At 33.2% G+C, this 16,651-nt stretch overlaps 2 protein-coding genes across 8 annotated transcripts; both read right to left on the bottom strand.

The window, feature by feature from the left end:
* Window positions 1-616: 616 nt before the first annotated feature.
* RPS2 (ribosomal protein S2) lies at window positions 617-2,703 on the bottom strand. Of its 6 annotated transcripts, none has more exons than XR_002539397.2 (3): window positions 2,005-2,703; window positions 1,335-1,388; window positions 979-1,222 (listed from the first exon to the last, which is right to left on the bottom strand). XR_002539397.2 is itself a non-coding variant. In XM_022039766.2 (2 exons), exon 1 carries the CDS (start codon window positions 2,664-2,666, stop codon window positions 2,010-2,012), a length of 657 nt encoding a protein of 218 aa, XP_021895458.1. In that variant the 5' UTR covers window positions 2,667-2,703; the 3' UTR covers window positions 617-970; window positions 2,005-2,009. The 6 variants fall into 6 exon arrangements, 4 of the variants coding, with proteins under 4 accessions (XP_021895458.1, XP_021895456.1, XP_021895454.1 ...); XR_002539398.2 differs by having other exon boundaries at window positions 979-1,219; XM_022039766.2 differs by lacking the exons at window positions 979-1,222; window positions 1,335-1,388 and adding an exon at window positions 617-970.
* Window positions 2,704-4,137: 1,434 nt separating this feature from the next.
* Window positions 4,138-14,461, bottom strand: MLO1 (Seven transmembrane MLO family protein). Of its 2 annotated transcripts, XM_088222156.1 has the most exons (13): window positions 14,175-14,460; window positions 13,038-13,285; window positions 10,794-10,910; window positions 10,639-10,699; window positions 10,082-10,176; window positions 8,514-8,588; window positions 8,329-8,417; window positions 8,163-8,212; window positions 5,591-5,631; window positions 5,044-5,253; window positions 4,881-4,948; window positions 4,693-4,753; window positions 4,138-4,605 (listed from the first exon to the last, which is right to left on the bottom strand). In XM_088222156.1, exons 1-13 carry the CDS (start codon window positions 14,350-14,352, stop codon window positions 4,375-4,377), a joined length of 1,524 nt encoding a protein of 507 aa, XP_088078282.1. In that variant the 5' UTR covers window positions 14,353-14,460; the 3' UTR covers window positions 4,138-4,374. The 2 variants fall into 2 exon arrangements, with proteins under 2 accessions (XP_088078282.1, XP_088078283.1); XM_088222157.1 differs by lacking the exons at window positions 8,163-8,212; window positions 8,329-8,417; window positions 8,514-8,588 and having other exon boundaries at window positions 5,587-5,631; window positions 14,175-14,461.
* Window positions 14,462-16,651: the final 2,190 nt, after the last annotated feature.

Genomic DNA, 16,651 nt, shown 5'->3' with positions numbered 1-16,651 from the left:
ATATAATGGTCATAAAATCATCATCAATATTTTAAAAATTAAGGAGGCACAAGATTCAAAATCAAGACAATACCACTGTGAAAATCCCATCCCCTTATATAGTTGTAAGTGGTTTTCTCTAAAAAAAAAAACAAGTTGTATTGAAGGAACTATTCCTAAAGCCAGTAAGTCAATAGAGATTCAGTTAATGCATTTTTCTAATCAAGCAATGAACACAACTTCTTCCTAGAGCATCAACCAGAGTGAAAATACTAAAATGGTTGATTCTTTAAATAGACAATAAAATGGTTGATTCTTTAAATAGACAGGTAAATTTCAGGATTCTAATGACTAGAATTGCAGGTTCAGACTTAACAATTTCACAAAAACACAGAACTTTTGGCTTTTAACTTCTGAACTTGGTCAACCACTTAACAACAGGGGGCTAAGGTTCCCACGCATCCCATCTTCTTAAGTAGCTTTATATCTCTGTCTCTCTTTCTCTCTCTCTCTCTCTCTAACCCCTCCTCCCTACCTCTCTCTCCATCTTGCTACATAAATCCCTCTCTCTCTCTCCCCCCTATGCCTTCCGTCCTCTTAAGTGCCTCCTCTATATATACAGTTAACTTGATACACATTTGTGATAATTGAAATCTATTGTGCATAAAGTAAATCCATATGTATAAAGAAAAATCATTACATATATCTGATGTGCCTATCTCTCTCTCTCTCTCTGTCTTCCCCTCTCACTGTTGTCATTTTGTATGACTTGTTATGATGCAGATAAATAAAGGGTCGAGGGAAAAATCTCCAGGAGAAAATCTTTGAGCACTTTGCATCATTCCAAAAAGTGTTACAAATAGATTAATTTGAAGTGAGGAGAGCAGGCAATATCAATCAGATGTATCCCTCTCTTGCAACCATTCAATTCTGTCGTATAGGAAAAGTTGATCTGATTGACAGATAGTGGTAGAGCTAAAGCACAAAACTGCTGAAAGATGTCAAAAAGCATAACTGAATATTATAACTACATAAATTAATCTGTGTTTTAGTCTCACATAAAGGAAAAAACATCCACAAATACAACAAAATTTTGATGTTCTAACTTAGAATTAACACAACCACCATAATGAACCTATAGTTGATTATTCATTGCAGAAGCAAAAAGAATGTCATGTTTTTGCAATTGAGAAGACTCGCACGCTTCGAAAGATATGTAGTTGAGGACAAGAATCTTCAACTTCTTCAAGGTAAAATGACCAAGATGACATTGAATTAGTAATGATAAAAGTTAGGCCTAACAAGCAGTCTGAATAAGGCAATGGGATCAAAATAGTAGAGACCATTAAACTCACATCCTTTCCCCATATCTTCAATTTCATTGATGGTACAACAAAGGGGCAAAGTTACTGAAAAATTAAGTGTTTTAGTTAATTTATTAACAGACGTGAAGTTCAAAGAAAAAAGAAAAAATTTTGAACAGAAATGACCAGAGAAAAAGGATCTACCTTTCCCTGTTCTTCTACTATTAAGAACTACTACAGCTATTCATCAGTATCGTTTGGATAAAATCTCCAAAGTGTATAATGTCTAATTACCCATGAGATGATTTTTAACAAATGTGGGAAAATAGGGTCGAATGGGAGAAAAAGAGGGAAAGATTAGAGTGCAGGAAATTACTTATTTTTCCTCTATTCCAATTAATATTATTACTATTTTGTTGTGATTATCAAAATCCTCAATCTCTTCAGTTCCTTTTCTCTCTTCTTCCGCCCAACCAAACAAGGTTAGCTGCTATCTAATAGACATGTACTCTTAACAAAGAAAAACCACAAAATTGGTGAGAAAACAGTTTATTTATGCCCAAAACTTCATACCCATTTCCCAATCTAAGAACAAATACAAAGAACATACATTCTGCCATGGAAACCCCTGCCGCACAGCTAATAGTTTGCAAAAAGAACTTCCTGCAACTCGACACCAAAAAAATAAAAGTTCCCCTAATTCGGAAGGATTCAGCATTACCCGTCTTATTGCTCCTTTCCCTCAATCATCTTCTCCTCGAGTTCCTCCCCTCCGACAATCCCCAAACGTTTCTGCTCCAGCAAAAAACTCTTCGTTATCATGTTACAAAACAGATACACAAACTGGACAGAGTCATTAGCCGGAACAGGGTAAGTAATCCTCTTATACAACTCCCACGGCATACTCGAATCAACGAGTGCAACAACAGGAATCTGCATGTGATCAGCCTCAAACACTACCGAAGACTTCCTCTCAGTGTCCAACACGACAACGCAGTCAGGTAACGAAGTCGGTCCGAAGCAGATCTTCTTGTTCCGAGATCGAAACTTCTTAGGGCTAAAACTATTTGTGAGAAAACCGCCCATGCGCCAGAGCTTGGCGTGGTCGGGTTTGTAGATGCCGATCTTGCGGGACATCTGCTCGATGATCTCGTCGAAGAGTGGATTAGTGTTGACGAAGAGGAGATTGGCTTTCTGGCGAGCGAGGAGGGAGATGAAGTGGCAGGCGTTTCTCAGGCATATGAGTGTCTTGTCAGAGTCAATGATGGTCTGGCCGTTGCGGAGGCCATAAGTGAAGACCTTGAAATGGTGCTCGGCCACGCGCCGACCCAGGTGGGCGTTCGTGCTGAGGAGCTTCTGGATCACGGCCGAGTGGATTGTCATGGCTGTGTTTGTGGGGTTTGTTTTCGGGTTGTTCTTCAGGGTTTAAGGAAGAATCGAAGGGGACAAATTGTGGGTCGGGTCGGATATCCGAATGAATATTTATAAATCAACATTCCAACTTCTATAATAATTTATAGTTATAAAAGTATTGATTAAATAATTTCATAAAATTATACTATATTGATATATTCAAAATTTAAAAATTTTTATTATAAACAATATATATTCTGACAAGTAACATCACATAAGCATAAGAGACATTTATTTAATTTTTAAAAAAATAAAAAAGTAAATTGCATATTAACCAGTAAAACGAGAATAATACTCATGTATAAAAAATTTATTTAATAGAGCGTTATAAACTCATACTCTCTAGCCTTTATACTTTTTTTGTTCAAACAAATATATTGAATTTTTAATCTGTTGTGATTATTTTAATTAATAGAATTTAACCGATATTTTATTTGGACTGAAACATAATAAATATATTAAAATTTAGTTCAATTTAATCACTGCAGTTCTACCAATACATTAATAAGTTAAATTTTTGATATTACTAAATCGAATACAATAATCAGCTATGATCAATTTATAATACTCTATCATCTGTATTTATTAAAATAAGTACTATAAACCAGCTACTGTTAGTATATAATAGTCTGGTATTTATATTTGTTAAAACTAAAGAAAATAATATTTATAATTACTCAATAAATATATTCTTTAATTTTAGTTTGAAGATTAAATTTGTCTTTATTACTAGGAAAGCAAAGATATTTAAATATTTGATATTAAAAATACAAACATCACAAGAAGGCTAACTTCAAGTCATTGTTTTTTCCTTAGTTTTAACTTGGTTTCTTAAGAGTTTTAAGAAGCAAACCACAATCTTCAAATCTAGTATTAGGCTAAGTACTGTGTGGTGATTTGAAGTAATTTCTGATATTTGCTTACTCTGAAATACATTACATGAAGTATATTATCATTAAGATGGATTCTTATATCTTATAGTATGATAATTTAGCACTATTTATATGGTCTTTAATCCAGTTTAACATGCTGACTTTATGCATAAATCAAGCTTGACATTCATTTTGTTTGAGGAATAGTTAAATTGGTGTTTTAGTGGTTTGGTATGTTATTTCTACTTCCTGCTAAGATCAGGTGGGCAATATTTCCATTGAAGGGTAAAAGAGATAAACATTCGAAGCTATTTAATTAGGGTAAAAGAGATAAACATACAAAGCTATTTAATTAGGGTAAAAAACTGTTTGTTAGTCTTAGTATTTTGCTTTCTAAAAGACAAACTCCAAATCTTTTATGTTCTTTCAATGAAGATAAAGTTGTAGATATCACCTATCAAGATGGCCTCAAAATCTTTCGGACTGAACCACAATTTCCACCATTGCACCATATCTTTGTGACTTTCAAGAATTGGTAGTTCATAAAAGAACATATACAACGATTGACATCATCAACAAAAATCACCCTGTATGAGGTCAGACTGATATTGCATGGCTTAGTCACAATCATTCTCGAGATACAAATAGTGGGTAGATACTCAATCGAATACTATTGCACGGTTCAGAGCCAGTAAATATATTTTGCATCAATATATAACCCGTGTGAATCTCAAACATATCCATGAGAAATATGTAGCTAATACAAATAGCTAACACTTCACTATCTTGAACAAAAAAGTTACCACTCATTTAGGGCCATCAGAAACATGATCAGGCTGAATCTCCTCAGGAGCAGATGCTTTTCGATTTATTCTTCCCAATTGGATTCCAACAGTTGAGCTACTGTGGGAACTTGCAGGGGTGGCATCCTCGCTGGCTGCTTTTAACCCTTTCTTTCTCTTCACTTTCTGAACCCAATCAACAAGTCCTGCCTGCACATGCTCATCGAATATGGCCTTCTTAAAGAAAGTTCCCATCTGCATCCATTTCAGATAAATGCATAAGAATTACACAATTTACAGAAAGAGAAGTAGAGTTCACATTTACCAGGTACTCTACCCTACCTGTGTGACAATAGCATAAAGTGGCAGCGTGCTGTAACTGCAAAGTATCTGAATGAAGGCCCTAATTGAAAAATAAGATGAAAAAGAGTTGGCCATGTAAAGAAAGTAATTTTAAAGAAAAAAAAATCTGGATATCCCAGCAAGAATCTTGTATACAAGATCTGACAACGTGTATAGTTGTCTCATACCCGATGATAAGCCTTGGAACAATATAACGAACTTGTCCCATTATGCACGAGTCAAACCCATATTGGACCTATAGATGTTTAGAAATGTTACCTCCATTGTGATAATCACATCTTAATTTACTCTCTTATCCATGCAATATGAATGCTTGAAAAATCAGCTTACCCATATCCAGAAGAAAAATGCAATTTCAAACGCATTTTGGAAGAGGATAAAATGGATCAAGAAGAGGACAATACGGGGCCGGTTGAACCAAAAATGATCATCTGAAGGCTGAACAATCAACTCCCCTTCTATGGCCACATGTTTCTCAGCAACTTCATGAGCCAACTGGATAATTACATGCTCAAGCTTGGTCCCCACAGCAAGAAGCAGCTGAGCAAAACTACATATGTTAGATAAAGTAACATATTATTCAGAAAAGAAAAGACTAACATCATTCTTTTAAGGTACTTGGAATTGTTGTATTTTATTGGTAGTTTAACCTGAGAACACATCATGCTTCAAAAAATTACTACTTCCTGATTGGGGGATTTCATTTACCAGACATGTCAAATAAGAAGTCGAGTCAATAACACAAGGGATGTAGAAACTAGCTATATGGATAACAAATTGAAATCATGTTACAAGCACCATTTTTTTTTTGTTGAAAACAATGCGAATGTGCAGTTTAGCAAACTAGAAGAGGCAAAGGCATATTGAAAGTACCCACAATGAAAGGAATGAATGCGATCCAAAAGTATGTGTGCCAACCTGCATATGACAATGAAAGGCATCAACATTAGGAGGCCAATGGCAGTGTTCCTACTGCTAAACCAAAATGAAGATTTAAGAGATTACATCAAGGTAATACAATGACTATTAGCTTTCAACAGGTCCTTTTACTCTTGATACCAAGTACAGGTCTGCTTTCACCCTCTGCCATTAACTACTTAGAAAAACTGTAATTTAAGCATGAGCTACTTGTGTGATTATCATAATGTAACAAAACCAGAGAAGATAAATACTTAATTCGCCATGTACTATCTAATTTTGTTCAAATTAATTATATAGTATTTCTGTATTCAAATTGAAAACAAACTTTGAAAACCGCTCATATAAGTCCTTTTCCCTCACTGCCTTTGAAAACCAGTTATATCCATGTCATGTGGCTGCTAATATGGTCATATGGCTTAACATTTTGTTTTAAAAAAGCGCACTGCTCTTGCTAGGGGGCCATCATGCAAGCTCCATTGCAGAAACTATTCTTACTAACAATATAATTAATATATTAATTAGTAAAATAATTTTTATATTAAAAAATATTTAAAAATGTTTAACAATATCATTTTTTAGACTAATTATTCTTATCTTCTCTCCTTTGTCATACGCTATTGAAGGAGCTTCATAACTCCTACATTTTCTCCTTGCCTTGGACATGATAGCTTTGAAGCAAAAAAGTATACATATCCCATTTCTCCATACGGCACACCAGCTTCACCTTAATTACCTTTGAGATTGCTGTCTCCCTCAACTTGTTTCTATCAAAGACTCCCCAACTCAGAACCAACTGAAAGCTTCCTCCCTTAAATCATTGTTCATCTTTGAGAGAAGTCATCCTTTTTCAGCTGTCGACATCTTGTCATTGCTGTGTACAACCAAGCAACATAGTCTTTTCGTGGTAAAGAAGCAACTCCACCTCTATCTCCACCCTCCTTCCAGCACACAGATATAACTTGCAACAATTTTGCCTCCCTAAGGCAGCAAAATAGGTAATTTTAACTTTTTTTTTTGGAAATCAGGTCTCGGTTTGCTAGTTTGTACTCTGGCCACTTGAGCTCCACATCTTTGAGCTTCATCATGCCACTTTCTTAGCTTTTCATTGCATGCACAGTAAGCTGTCTCTTCAGCAACAGCCTCTCTCCAGCCACACAGTCTGTGTGTTTTCTTCTCCTTTGAGGTTTCTCATGTACTCTGCAGTGTCAGGCTCTTGACCTGCTACAGTCCTTGTCTTTTCTTCTTTCTTATCTTGATCTTTGGGACCTAATAGAGTCTCTTGTGTTCCTAATGTAGAATACTCTCTCTCGGATAAAGATCGAGAATGACATCCGCTGTAAATACCTAAAGAACTTGACCTGCTTTAGATAGTCAGTGCGTTATGATTGATTTGATCTTCTTCAATAACCCTCCTTCTCCGATTTAATGTTTTCCTTTGTTGAAATTTCCGCTGCTAGAATCTGATATGGGTTTGGGAGATAAAATTTCAAGATGACTAAGCTGAAGAAAGAAGGTTGTGGCAAAAAGAAACAGAAAGGTCATTGCTACTGTGTGTGCTCTTAGTGTTTGGTAAGGAGCAGAGTAAGAGAAAATGAGAGAAAAGTTTGGGAGAATAAAGAAATTAGAGTTTTATTTTTATTTAATGATTTAAATATTATTTTATAACAAATAAAAGAAGAAATTGCATATTTCATGTCATAGCAGCCATGCAAGCGTATTTAAAACAAAAAATTGAATCACGTGACCAATCAACGTCCATGTGGCATTAACATAAACGACATTTAATGGTAGTAGTAGGAGGTTTATTTAAACGGTTTTTTGAGTGTGTGGATTCAATTTAAACACAAAAGTACTACTAGGGACCAATTTGAACAAAACTAGATAGTAAAGGAGAGAATCAGATATTTATACCAAAAACTAAAGATGCTACAAATATTTGCCATAAAGTATGTGATAGAATCTTCTTTTGAGAAATTAGCATCAGCACTGATTTTTTTTATCATAAACAATAATGGAAAACCAAACCACTAAACCAAGACCTTTTCTCCGGCTATAATGTAGATAATGATCTTAGATATTCTATTATATTTAAAGCAATTTTTTCAGCAACGACAGATTCATTTGCCAGAAGTTGTACATACCCCGAAAGCAGTAACAAGATCCATAGTTTAGAACGAGGGCAAGAGCAATTATCAAGCAGGCATAAGCACAATAGAATTGGATATCAAGAAAAGAATTTTTTTGGAATAAGGATAAGAAGAAAATAATATATATAAGAACAGAAAATGTAAGCCTTAATCTAAATTGTAATTTGTTTCGCCACTAAAACTATTATGATTTTCTTTAATTGCATCTTAAGACTAGAAATAAGAATTATTTTGGCCTCAAACTAACTAAAATCTTTTTGAGCAAAGAACCATTTGAGACTCCAACCAAAAACTTCAGTGGGATATCATGCAAAACCATGACAAGAAAATACTTTGTGTCAACATGTTGTCCTCTATTATTTTAACCAAGCCACAACATACCGTTCACATTTAGTAACAAGAAGATGACCACGAAAACCCAGAGATACCAACTGCAAGGAAAAATTTATATTGCTGAGTATGGGATAATCAGCACTTGGAAAGAAATAGAGTCATGGGTGCAAGCATAATGCTTTACGCATCAACAAAGGTATAAATTACGACTTGCCTTATACCAACAACTTGCTTAAAATCATCCTCTAGGGCACGTATCATGTATTTGTGAAAATTAAACTTCGGATTTGCCTTGCAGTGGGTCTACAGTCAAATAATAAATATTTAGACAAATTCCTGTCTATATTTAGGCAATAAAATGTACCAGAAATAGTGGCAATCTCGCATTGGACATCTTACCATAATAAAACCAAGACGTAATGTCAAGTAATCTGATTCTGTCACTGATGCATAGAATTGCTTAAAAAATGAATGCTGCAGGAATAAGAAAGGAGAAAAAGATTTAGAACAAAAATAGTGGTTGATTTGCAGTTGCACTCTGCAAAAGTCCATTTCTGACCTCCTTTCTGGGTCAGCAAAAAGTGTAGTCATACTTATACAAATTAAGTACCCTAGTAGTTTATCTGAATTTCCAGGAACGGAAGTAAACAGCAGAAGGCCCATAAACCTAACAGCACATAGAGGCTTTAATTTGTACTTTCTTTTTGATGGAAAACTTGTCCCTCCTGAAACACCAATTTATTTAACTGCACCATTGATCCTCTCTCGCCTTACAATATGTAGGTATACTTTCACTTCCCATCCGGCAGTTCCTCTGGTTTGTCTTGTTATGTATGAGAAACATTAAGTTGTAGATGAATTCCCTGTTTTGTTTAATAAATATTTTCAACTGCTCGTATGATGAGAAGTTACCAACTATTCCTCAAAAGAAACAACTAGACTGATGGAAAAAAGTTCTCAGTCCACCAAATTAAAAACCTTGGCCTGCCAACTCAGGTGTGCTTGGGCGCCAGGACAAGACAAAACACCCAACAGAGATAAAGACTGATATTCAAGGTTTGGTGGCTTGTTGATTTGAGGTCTCGAAAACAGAAATATTTTCATGTAATGCTCAAATGCAACAGTTAAAAGGTAAAAGATAGTTAATACATGATTTAAGCTCAAATGTAACTGTAATATTTTCATGTTGTTGAAGATTCTTGAGTCACAACATCTGAAATCGGGCAGTGATCAAGCTGTCTAGAGATGGGAGAAGAGAGGGGAATTTTCTGTATCCCCTTATTACAGATTTCTAGGCACTTGGGATTGAGACAACAGCTCCAATTTCCCGGCTATGCAAATTGGTAAACCAATACTCCTCCGCATATTGCTTTTTTTGCTTGGGAGGCATGTTTGGAGAAGATTTTAACTATTGAAAAACTCAGAGTTAGAGGACAGTTTTAGTAAATGGATGCTGCGGTTGTCTTCAGGTAGAGGAGACGTGTAATCATTTACTGTCATGGTGTCCTATGGTTTACAATCTTTGGTGTATGGTGTATGGTGTATGGTCTCATGAGGATTGAGTGGGTGATGGCATGGACGGTTTTGTATGGAAATTTGGGCTTCAGATGGTTTATATGTAAAGGGCAAAATATTGCTAGTCTAATTCCACTTACTGTTTTTTGGATTATTTGGAAAGAAAGAAACTCCAAGGCTTTTGAGGATGTTGAAAGTAGTGTGTACAAAATAAGGATAGTTGAATTCACTATTTTGATTCTATTTTGTTAGGTGATGATATTATTAGTGATGAGCATGTCATAGATACACTAATACTGTTGTAAAGTCTATGTACATGGATTGTACTCCCTTTCTGGTACCATGTTAGTATGTCCTTCATACTTTTTATCTAAAAAAAAAAAGTTTATCAGTCTAAACCTTCCGTCAAAATGCAGTTGATACAATTTAATATGAAAGAAATCATAACATACCAACCATCCCAAGATAGCTGAATCTTTACCAACACCCAGAAAATGCTCTTTGATAAAAGCATGTTGACGAACATGGGTCACCTTTTTCTTCAAAACTGCATCAGCATAACTCATAAAAATTAGAAGAACAAATGAAGTGATTAGATTAGCTACTTTCTGAAACTTTGAATAGGAAAGGATTGACTTTGTAAGAACTAAAATCACCATTTCCCAGCAAGTAAGGAAGCATGGGAATAGGGTCTATCATAATCAACTCAGCTATTCTAGGTACTATTCTATTAGTCATAAACACTTTTACAAATGAAAACATATACATTCCAGACAACAAGTCAAGAAGCATGGGAATAGGATCCCTCATTCACCCATTTTATCAAATTGTCATGTCTCTCATTCAAAGGCCTCTTAAGAAAGAAGAATTGAGAGATGTCACATAACTGTCTTATTGCATTTTTTTTATCAGTTCTGAAAAAGTTTGGATAAAAATAAGCATAGAACATTTCTCTAGTTAATGAAAAAGATAAAGCAAAAACATCAAATGTCCAAGTATCTGACATTACCATGCTCTAGATCATAATTATCCTTTTGAATGGAATCTTCCCAGCGTTTCCATTGATGTATCTGCATAATATCAAGTAAACCATTGAGAAATGATGACCTAGGTAATTATTATAGAACAAAAAATAGCAAGCAAACAAGAATTTTAGATGCTCACCCTTGCTCCACCAAAAAGAACAGTTAAAACACAGAAAGTCACATGAACGATCGCCAGGACAAAGATAAAGATATGCAGGTGATGCATTGCTTCAACTGATAACAATGGTACCTTATGCTGAAGAAAGATGGCAAAAAACAAAAAGAAGAGGAATTAGTTCATATTTATATACCCACTGGATAGAAGTTACTAAAAGAATGGAAACATCATTGCCACAATAGACTCCTGTGTTATATATTTCAAGCATTCCAATAGAAAACAATATTAAGATGAATGGCAAGTTGACGTGGTGCCATGCAAGTTATCTGAGAAGGCGCATTCTCTTACGATAGGAATGCATTCCTAGAATATTACTAGAACAAGAGTCTTACTAACATAGGTGACGCAGAACAAAGAGAACTTGAGAACAAAACTTGGAGAAAATACTAAAGATCTCAGATCTCAATAATTTTTTTTTTTTGGAACAATCTCGGATCTCAATAATCAAGTCAATAACTCAACACGAAATTTTTTCTTTGATAAAGAAATAAGTATTATTAAGAGAAAGAAAGAGAAATACAATTATGGAGAATAAGACATCCTCCTCAAACAGTAACATTAGAATAGACAATAAAGATAAAGGAAAAGGGTCAAATAAGAACCTTAGGCAACTGCTTTGCTGTAGGAATACTCGAAGACAAAGGAGGCCCAAAAGTGCCTCAAGAACTATTAAACCTTCCACATTAACATCCATATGAGTAAGCAACTCAATCAAATATGGATTAGACCTAAGAGGTCAAATAATGAGAAAAGGACCAAGGCTCTGTCATATCATTTCTTTATAGAATTTTTAGCATATCGTTCACGGTGAATATGAATCATAACAAAGCCACATGTATGGAATTTTGTAGTTTTACAATACAAATTTGATGCAAAACTAAAATCCATATACATCAAAGCAATCTTTCGTCTAATCTCAACATGTAAGTTATGAACGGTTTGGCAAAGGATTCAACATGCTCAGAAATTTTACTATTACAGGGTAATAGCAGAAGGTCAATAAGATTATGAGAGGAATAACCAATTTCAAAAGCACTCTTACTAGTTGACCTGTTAATTAAGGAAGTTAAGTAATTGATAAAGCTGAGTCCCAAGTTTCCTTATTTCTCCCCTAGCAAACACCAAAGTGGATCAACCTAGCTTTTTTGCCTGGTCATTTTTGTTTGACCATCAGTCTGAGAGTGGAAAGCTAATATGGATTTTAAACTAATCCAATGTAAGTTCTAAAGAGTGAACTTATAAATTTAATATCGACACATAATATGGAGGAAGGCAGATCATGCAATTCGACAACTTCATAGAAGAACAATTTGGCAATATGTGAAGAATCAGTTAACAGAGAATAAAACATGTCATTTTTGAAAGTCTAAGAACAATTTACTGGGGCAGTGATTTGACACTTAGGTCATCATATAAGTGAGTTGACTATCAATGAGAGTGATAAGATTTCAATATCTTACCCGGTGGATCTATTGAATGCTTATAGTAGAGGGGGCTATTCCCAAATGGCTGTCTTGTCAATCCCCCCGTTGACCAACTTGCAGGTTTTTGGTACAATAGAAAACAAGTTATAGGAGATTTATCACATGATACTCTTTAACTACGTTGAAGGGTTTCAAAGCCTTTCTCTATGCTTTACAGCTTCATCTATCTGATGTGCAACTTGCATCTACTAGCTAGTATAGCTTTCGATCGTCACATCACGTGCGTCAAGTCTTGTTAGCTGGCAAAGTTCTTGTGATCTTGAGTTATCCAGAGTGTTCCGTTATGGCAAAGCATTTTCCTTCTCCTTCCTTAAAGGATCTCCATAATCAACCTACTTGGCAGGCCTAAAGACCTAAGTTTTGCTTGGAATGCAAAGAAGGGAGGGCAGAATAATTTATAACTAAGTACAAGAATAATTTGAGAATGTATTGTCTAGAAACATTTGAGGAAGCAACAGCTTCCTCAGGAAATACTATCAAAGAAAAAACTTCTAACTCCTACTTTGTAGCAGTAAGACAACTAAACGATTGAACTACCACAAGATATGACTCATATGAACAGAGCCAAAACAAAATCTTTCATAGCCAACCAAACTGGCAAGGTCTCCAGGAAAAATTGGAGCAAAACATTGCAAAATTTTCAACCCTGCTTTCATCATGTGCATGATGTGGAACCAGTGATGAACCATGTTCATAATTGCAGATATGTAGAAGAAATTACCTTATGGGAACAGTAACTCTCTTGTGCAGCCGAATGTTCAGACATAAAGCGCCTAACAGGCCCAGGAAAGGAAGAAGCAAAAAAGGTCTGGAAGTGTGAGGTTGTAGTAGCACCAGAGCTGTCTTTTTTTTCTTGGTTAAGTTTGCAAGGAAGCATATTAGTAACCAATGACTTTGGCACACAAAATTTTGAAATTGCACGCTGGAATACCGTCATCAATAGCGATATAAAACCCAACAGCATAAGTTCTGTTCAACAAACCACCAACTTCACATCAATCATCACAATTTGAGTCCTCTTAGTTGGCAATAAATAGAAAACAAAGGGGAAGAAGTGACATCAAACCTTCAAAGTTTGGTGCACAAGCAAAAGTACATATATTTCACTTAATATTAGAAAAATCAGTGTGCTTATCAAGGCTTGAATAAAGAAGGTAACTCTTTCTATGGAACACTTTTCAAATTGTACATCATTGATCACCTGGTCACTAAAAGCCCATTATAACAAATATAGGCCTAAGCACACTTCTGTTTACAATATCCATCTGGGAAAAACATACATGTATACCCATGTATGTATATTCTTCAAAGTACTCTCTCTTTCTTAAGTGTGCATTCTCTCTGAAAGAAAAGCGGAAAACCCTCTGTCTAAATCTCCGTAATTTTACAGAGGCGCAAAGTTCCCTTCTTTGACATCCCAAAAAACTAAAGGAAAAGGAGAGACTTTTAAAAAGACAATGGAGAAATTGAGAAGGAGACCTTGTTCAACATTATACATAAACATAAAGACAGTTGATGCATGGTGAGATTGAAGAGTTTGTTGAGAGAAAATGCATGATATAAAAAAGGAAAATCATAACGAGCATCTAACATTCAATTTCCTCAAGTAGTTTCATTTCCTCTCAAATCCATATATACATGAACTTTACCCATGAGAATTATCATTACATCCACTTAATGGTGAGAAGAAACTGAATAATAACTCACAAATGTCTCCTTTTCCACTTCTCCGGGAATCTAGATAAAAGATTAAGTTCCTTGTATATGTGCACCCACATATGCATACAAGGAAATATATATATATATATATATGAAGAAAACTATTTATGGAAAAAAGAGACGAAGGAAATGATCTGACCTTCTTTAACCTTTTGAAGGGCTTCAAAAAGGGGTTTCTGGTGCTTCTTCTTCAAAACATGTCCAAGACAATGAAGGAGACGCTCGACGGCCAAGGAAATAGCCACAATCACACTACACACCACAGCCACCACCCACGTTGGCGTGTACTCTAGTGTCGCCTCTTCTTCTCCCCCCATCTCTCTCTACCTGCTTCTTCTTCTGCTTCCTCTTCAGTTTATTTTGCCATGGGAGAAAGAGAAGAAGAGAATTAAAAGGTGAGTTGGCAATGGCGGATTTGATATGTTGATGGTGATGCATGTGAGAATTTGAAAAGACAACAAAATGTTTTGTCTTTTTTTCTTTACATTTTTATTCGCAAGGAATTACATAAACATTAATCTTATGTTATAATTAGATTATAAATCTTTTTATTATACTTTTATTTAGTTTTCATATTTATAAAATTATTTTAGTTTATATTATTTTTATATTTAAAATTAACAAAAATAAAAAAATTATGTTTATATATTATTTTTTTATTTAAACAATACAGAATATTATAGAACAATAAAAAAACTTATATTCTAAATAATTTTATAAGTTGTCATATATTAAATTATAAAAATCGAGATTAAGATAAAGTTCCAAACACATAATAATAGTTTGCTAAATCAACTTTAATCGACTCCAATTTTAATTAGAGAAGTTATATAAAGATTTTTGTGTTTATATTTTTTAACTTTTAAAAGGCTATCCAAATATATACATACATATAATTTACATCCTCCTAGTTTATATTTTAACATTTTATTGCATTGAGAAAAACATTTCTTCAAATATTTTAAAAATAAATTATTTTTTAATCTTTATAAAGTTGCACAATTATGACTTAGTCTATAAATTTTCAAATGATATCATTTGATCTCAACATCTTAGTTTTCTCCAAAAAAAAATTTATTCCCATTGTGTTTTTATTTTAGATTTTATTCTTTAACTATTCATATATATAGTATAATTTATGTATTTTTATTGAATTAATTGATTATGTATATGTCACATAATAACTAATTAAATTGTTATCTAACTTGTTTAAAATTTTGACTTTATATATTTATTAGAGTGAATTAACACATGTATTTATAAAAATAGAGAAATAGATTTATATATTCTAAAATTTCATCAACCTAATTTTGTGTATGTTCAAATGTATATATAATTAATTTACATTGCAAAAAAATATATATATATATATATAATTTTTTCTTTTGCTCCATTCCTTAATTAAGTACACAACCTAATCTTATGAAATCTTTGTTTTGAAGTTAAATGGTACATTAATTTAATTAATTTTTTAATACAATATAATATATGTTAATTTTGTATTAAGTAAGAACAAAAACTTGAATCATTATCTTAAATAAATATTTTTCTTTTCTTGTAAGTAAAGTGAAAATATATATATATATATATATATATTAGAAAAGTACAATTTTTTTTTCCTCCATTTTTTGAGAAGTGGACAAGCTCATGAGAGGTGAGTCTATATGTGTGTGTGTATATATATATGTGTGTATTAACTTTCATTATTAAACTATTGGTACTTTAATAAGATTTAGAGTGTATAGTGACAATGCCAAGTTGACTTAATGCCTTTTAATACACTTGAAAGTAACAGATAAACCAAACACTTGTCATTTTGTTTTTCCCAAATGAGTAATAATAGTCTAATACATTAGGTAATATAGAGTTCAAGAAAAAGATAATCACTAATACATAATTCAATTGAAGGAGATGTATACTTAATTTTTAGTTTATATGTATTTTTGTTTTAACAAATAGAAAATCAGATCGAGTATTTAATCTGTTGTGATTACTTTAATTAAAAATAAATAATATTAACAAAATAATCAGTTCAATCTTTAGTATTATAAATTAATTAATAGCAGTCTATTATACACTATAATTTTATATTAAATTATTAATTTTATTCATAAAAATTATAATTTTAACATCATTAAATATAAAAATTATAGTTCACTGACTTAGTAGTTTTCTAGAAATATTAAAAAAAAAAAAGTTTGTGTTTTTCTCTAAATAATTTACGAAAACTATTTAAAAAAATTAAACTTAAAGTATAGTTATAAAATTAGTTTTTGGATTTAAAAAAAAAAAAAGTACTTTTGAATAATATGATTTATTTATCTACAATAATGTTATTGGTTCTAAAGCAATTACCATTATTGATTTGTAGTAATTGGAAGATTACAGGGTTTTTATATCAAGGATTAAATAATATAAAAAAAAAAAGAAAGAAAACAATTAGATTATGTGGTTGACCAAATGGGTGGTGGTGGGGGGGTGTTCATTCATTCATTTATTTTATATATATAAAAAAGGGACATTATGTATGTATGTATGTATATATCCCAAGGCAGATGGGTTAAATTAAGATCCCATGGCTGAAGAATGTCGTATATAAAAAACAAGAAGTAGGTC

This window comes from Carica papaya, chromosome 6 (genome assembly GCF_054855325.1).
Source record: "Carica papaya isolate Zhongbai chromosome 6, ASM5485532v1, whole genome shotgun sequence".
Classification (NCBI taxonomy): Eukaryota; Viridiplantae; Streptophyta; class Magnoliopsida; order Brassicales; family Caricaceae; genus Carica; species Carica papaya.
Note: the sequence above shows the minus strand (reverse complement) of the source record. Positions and strands in the feature narration are given on the sequence as shown.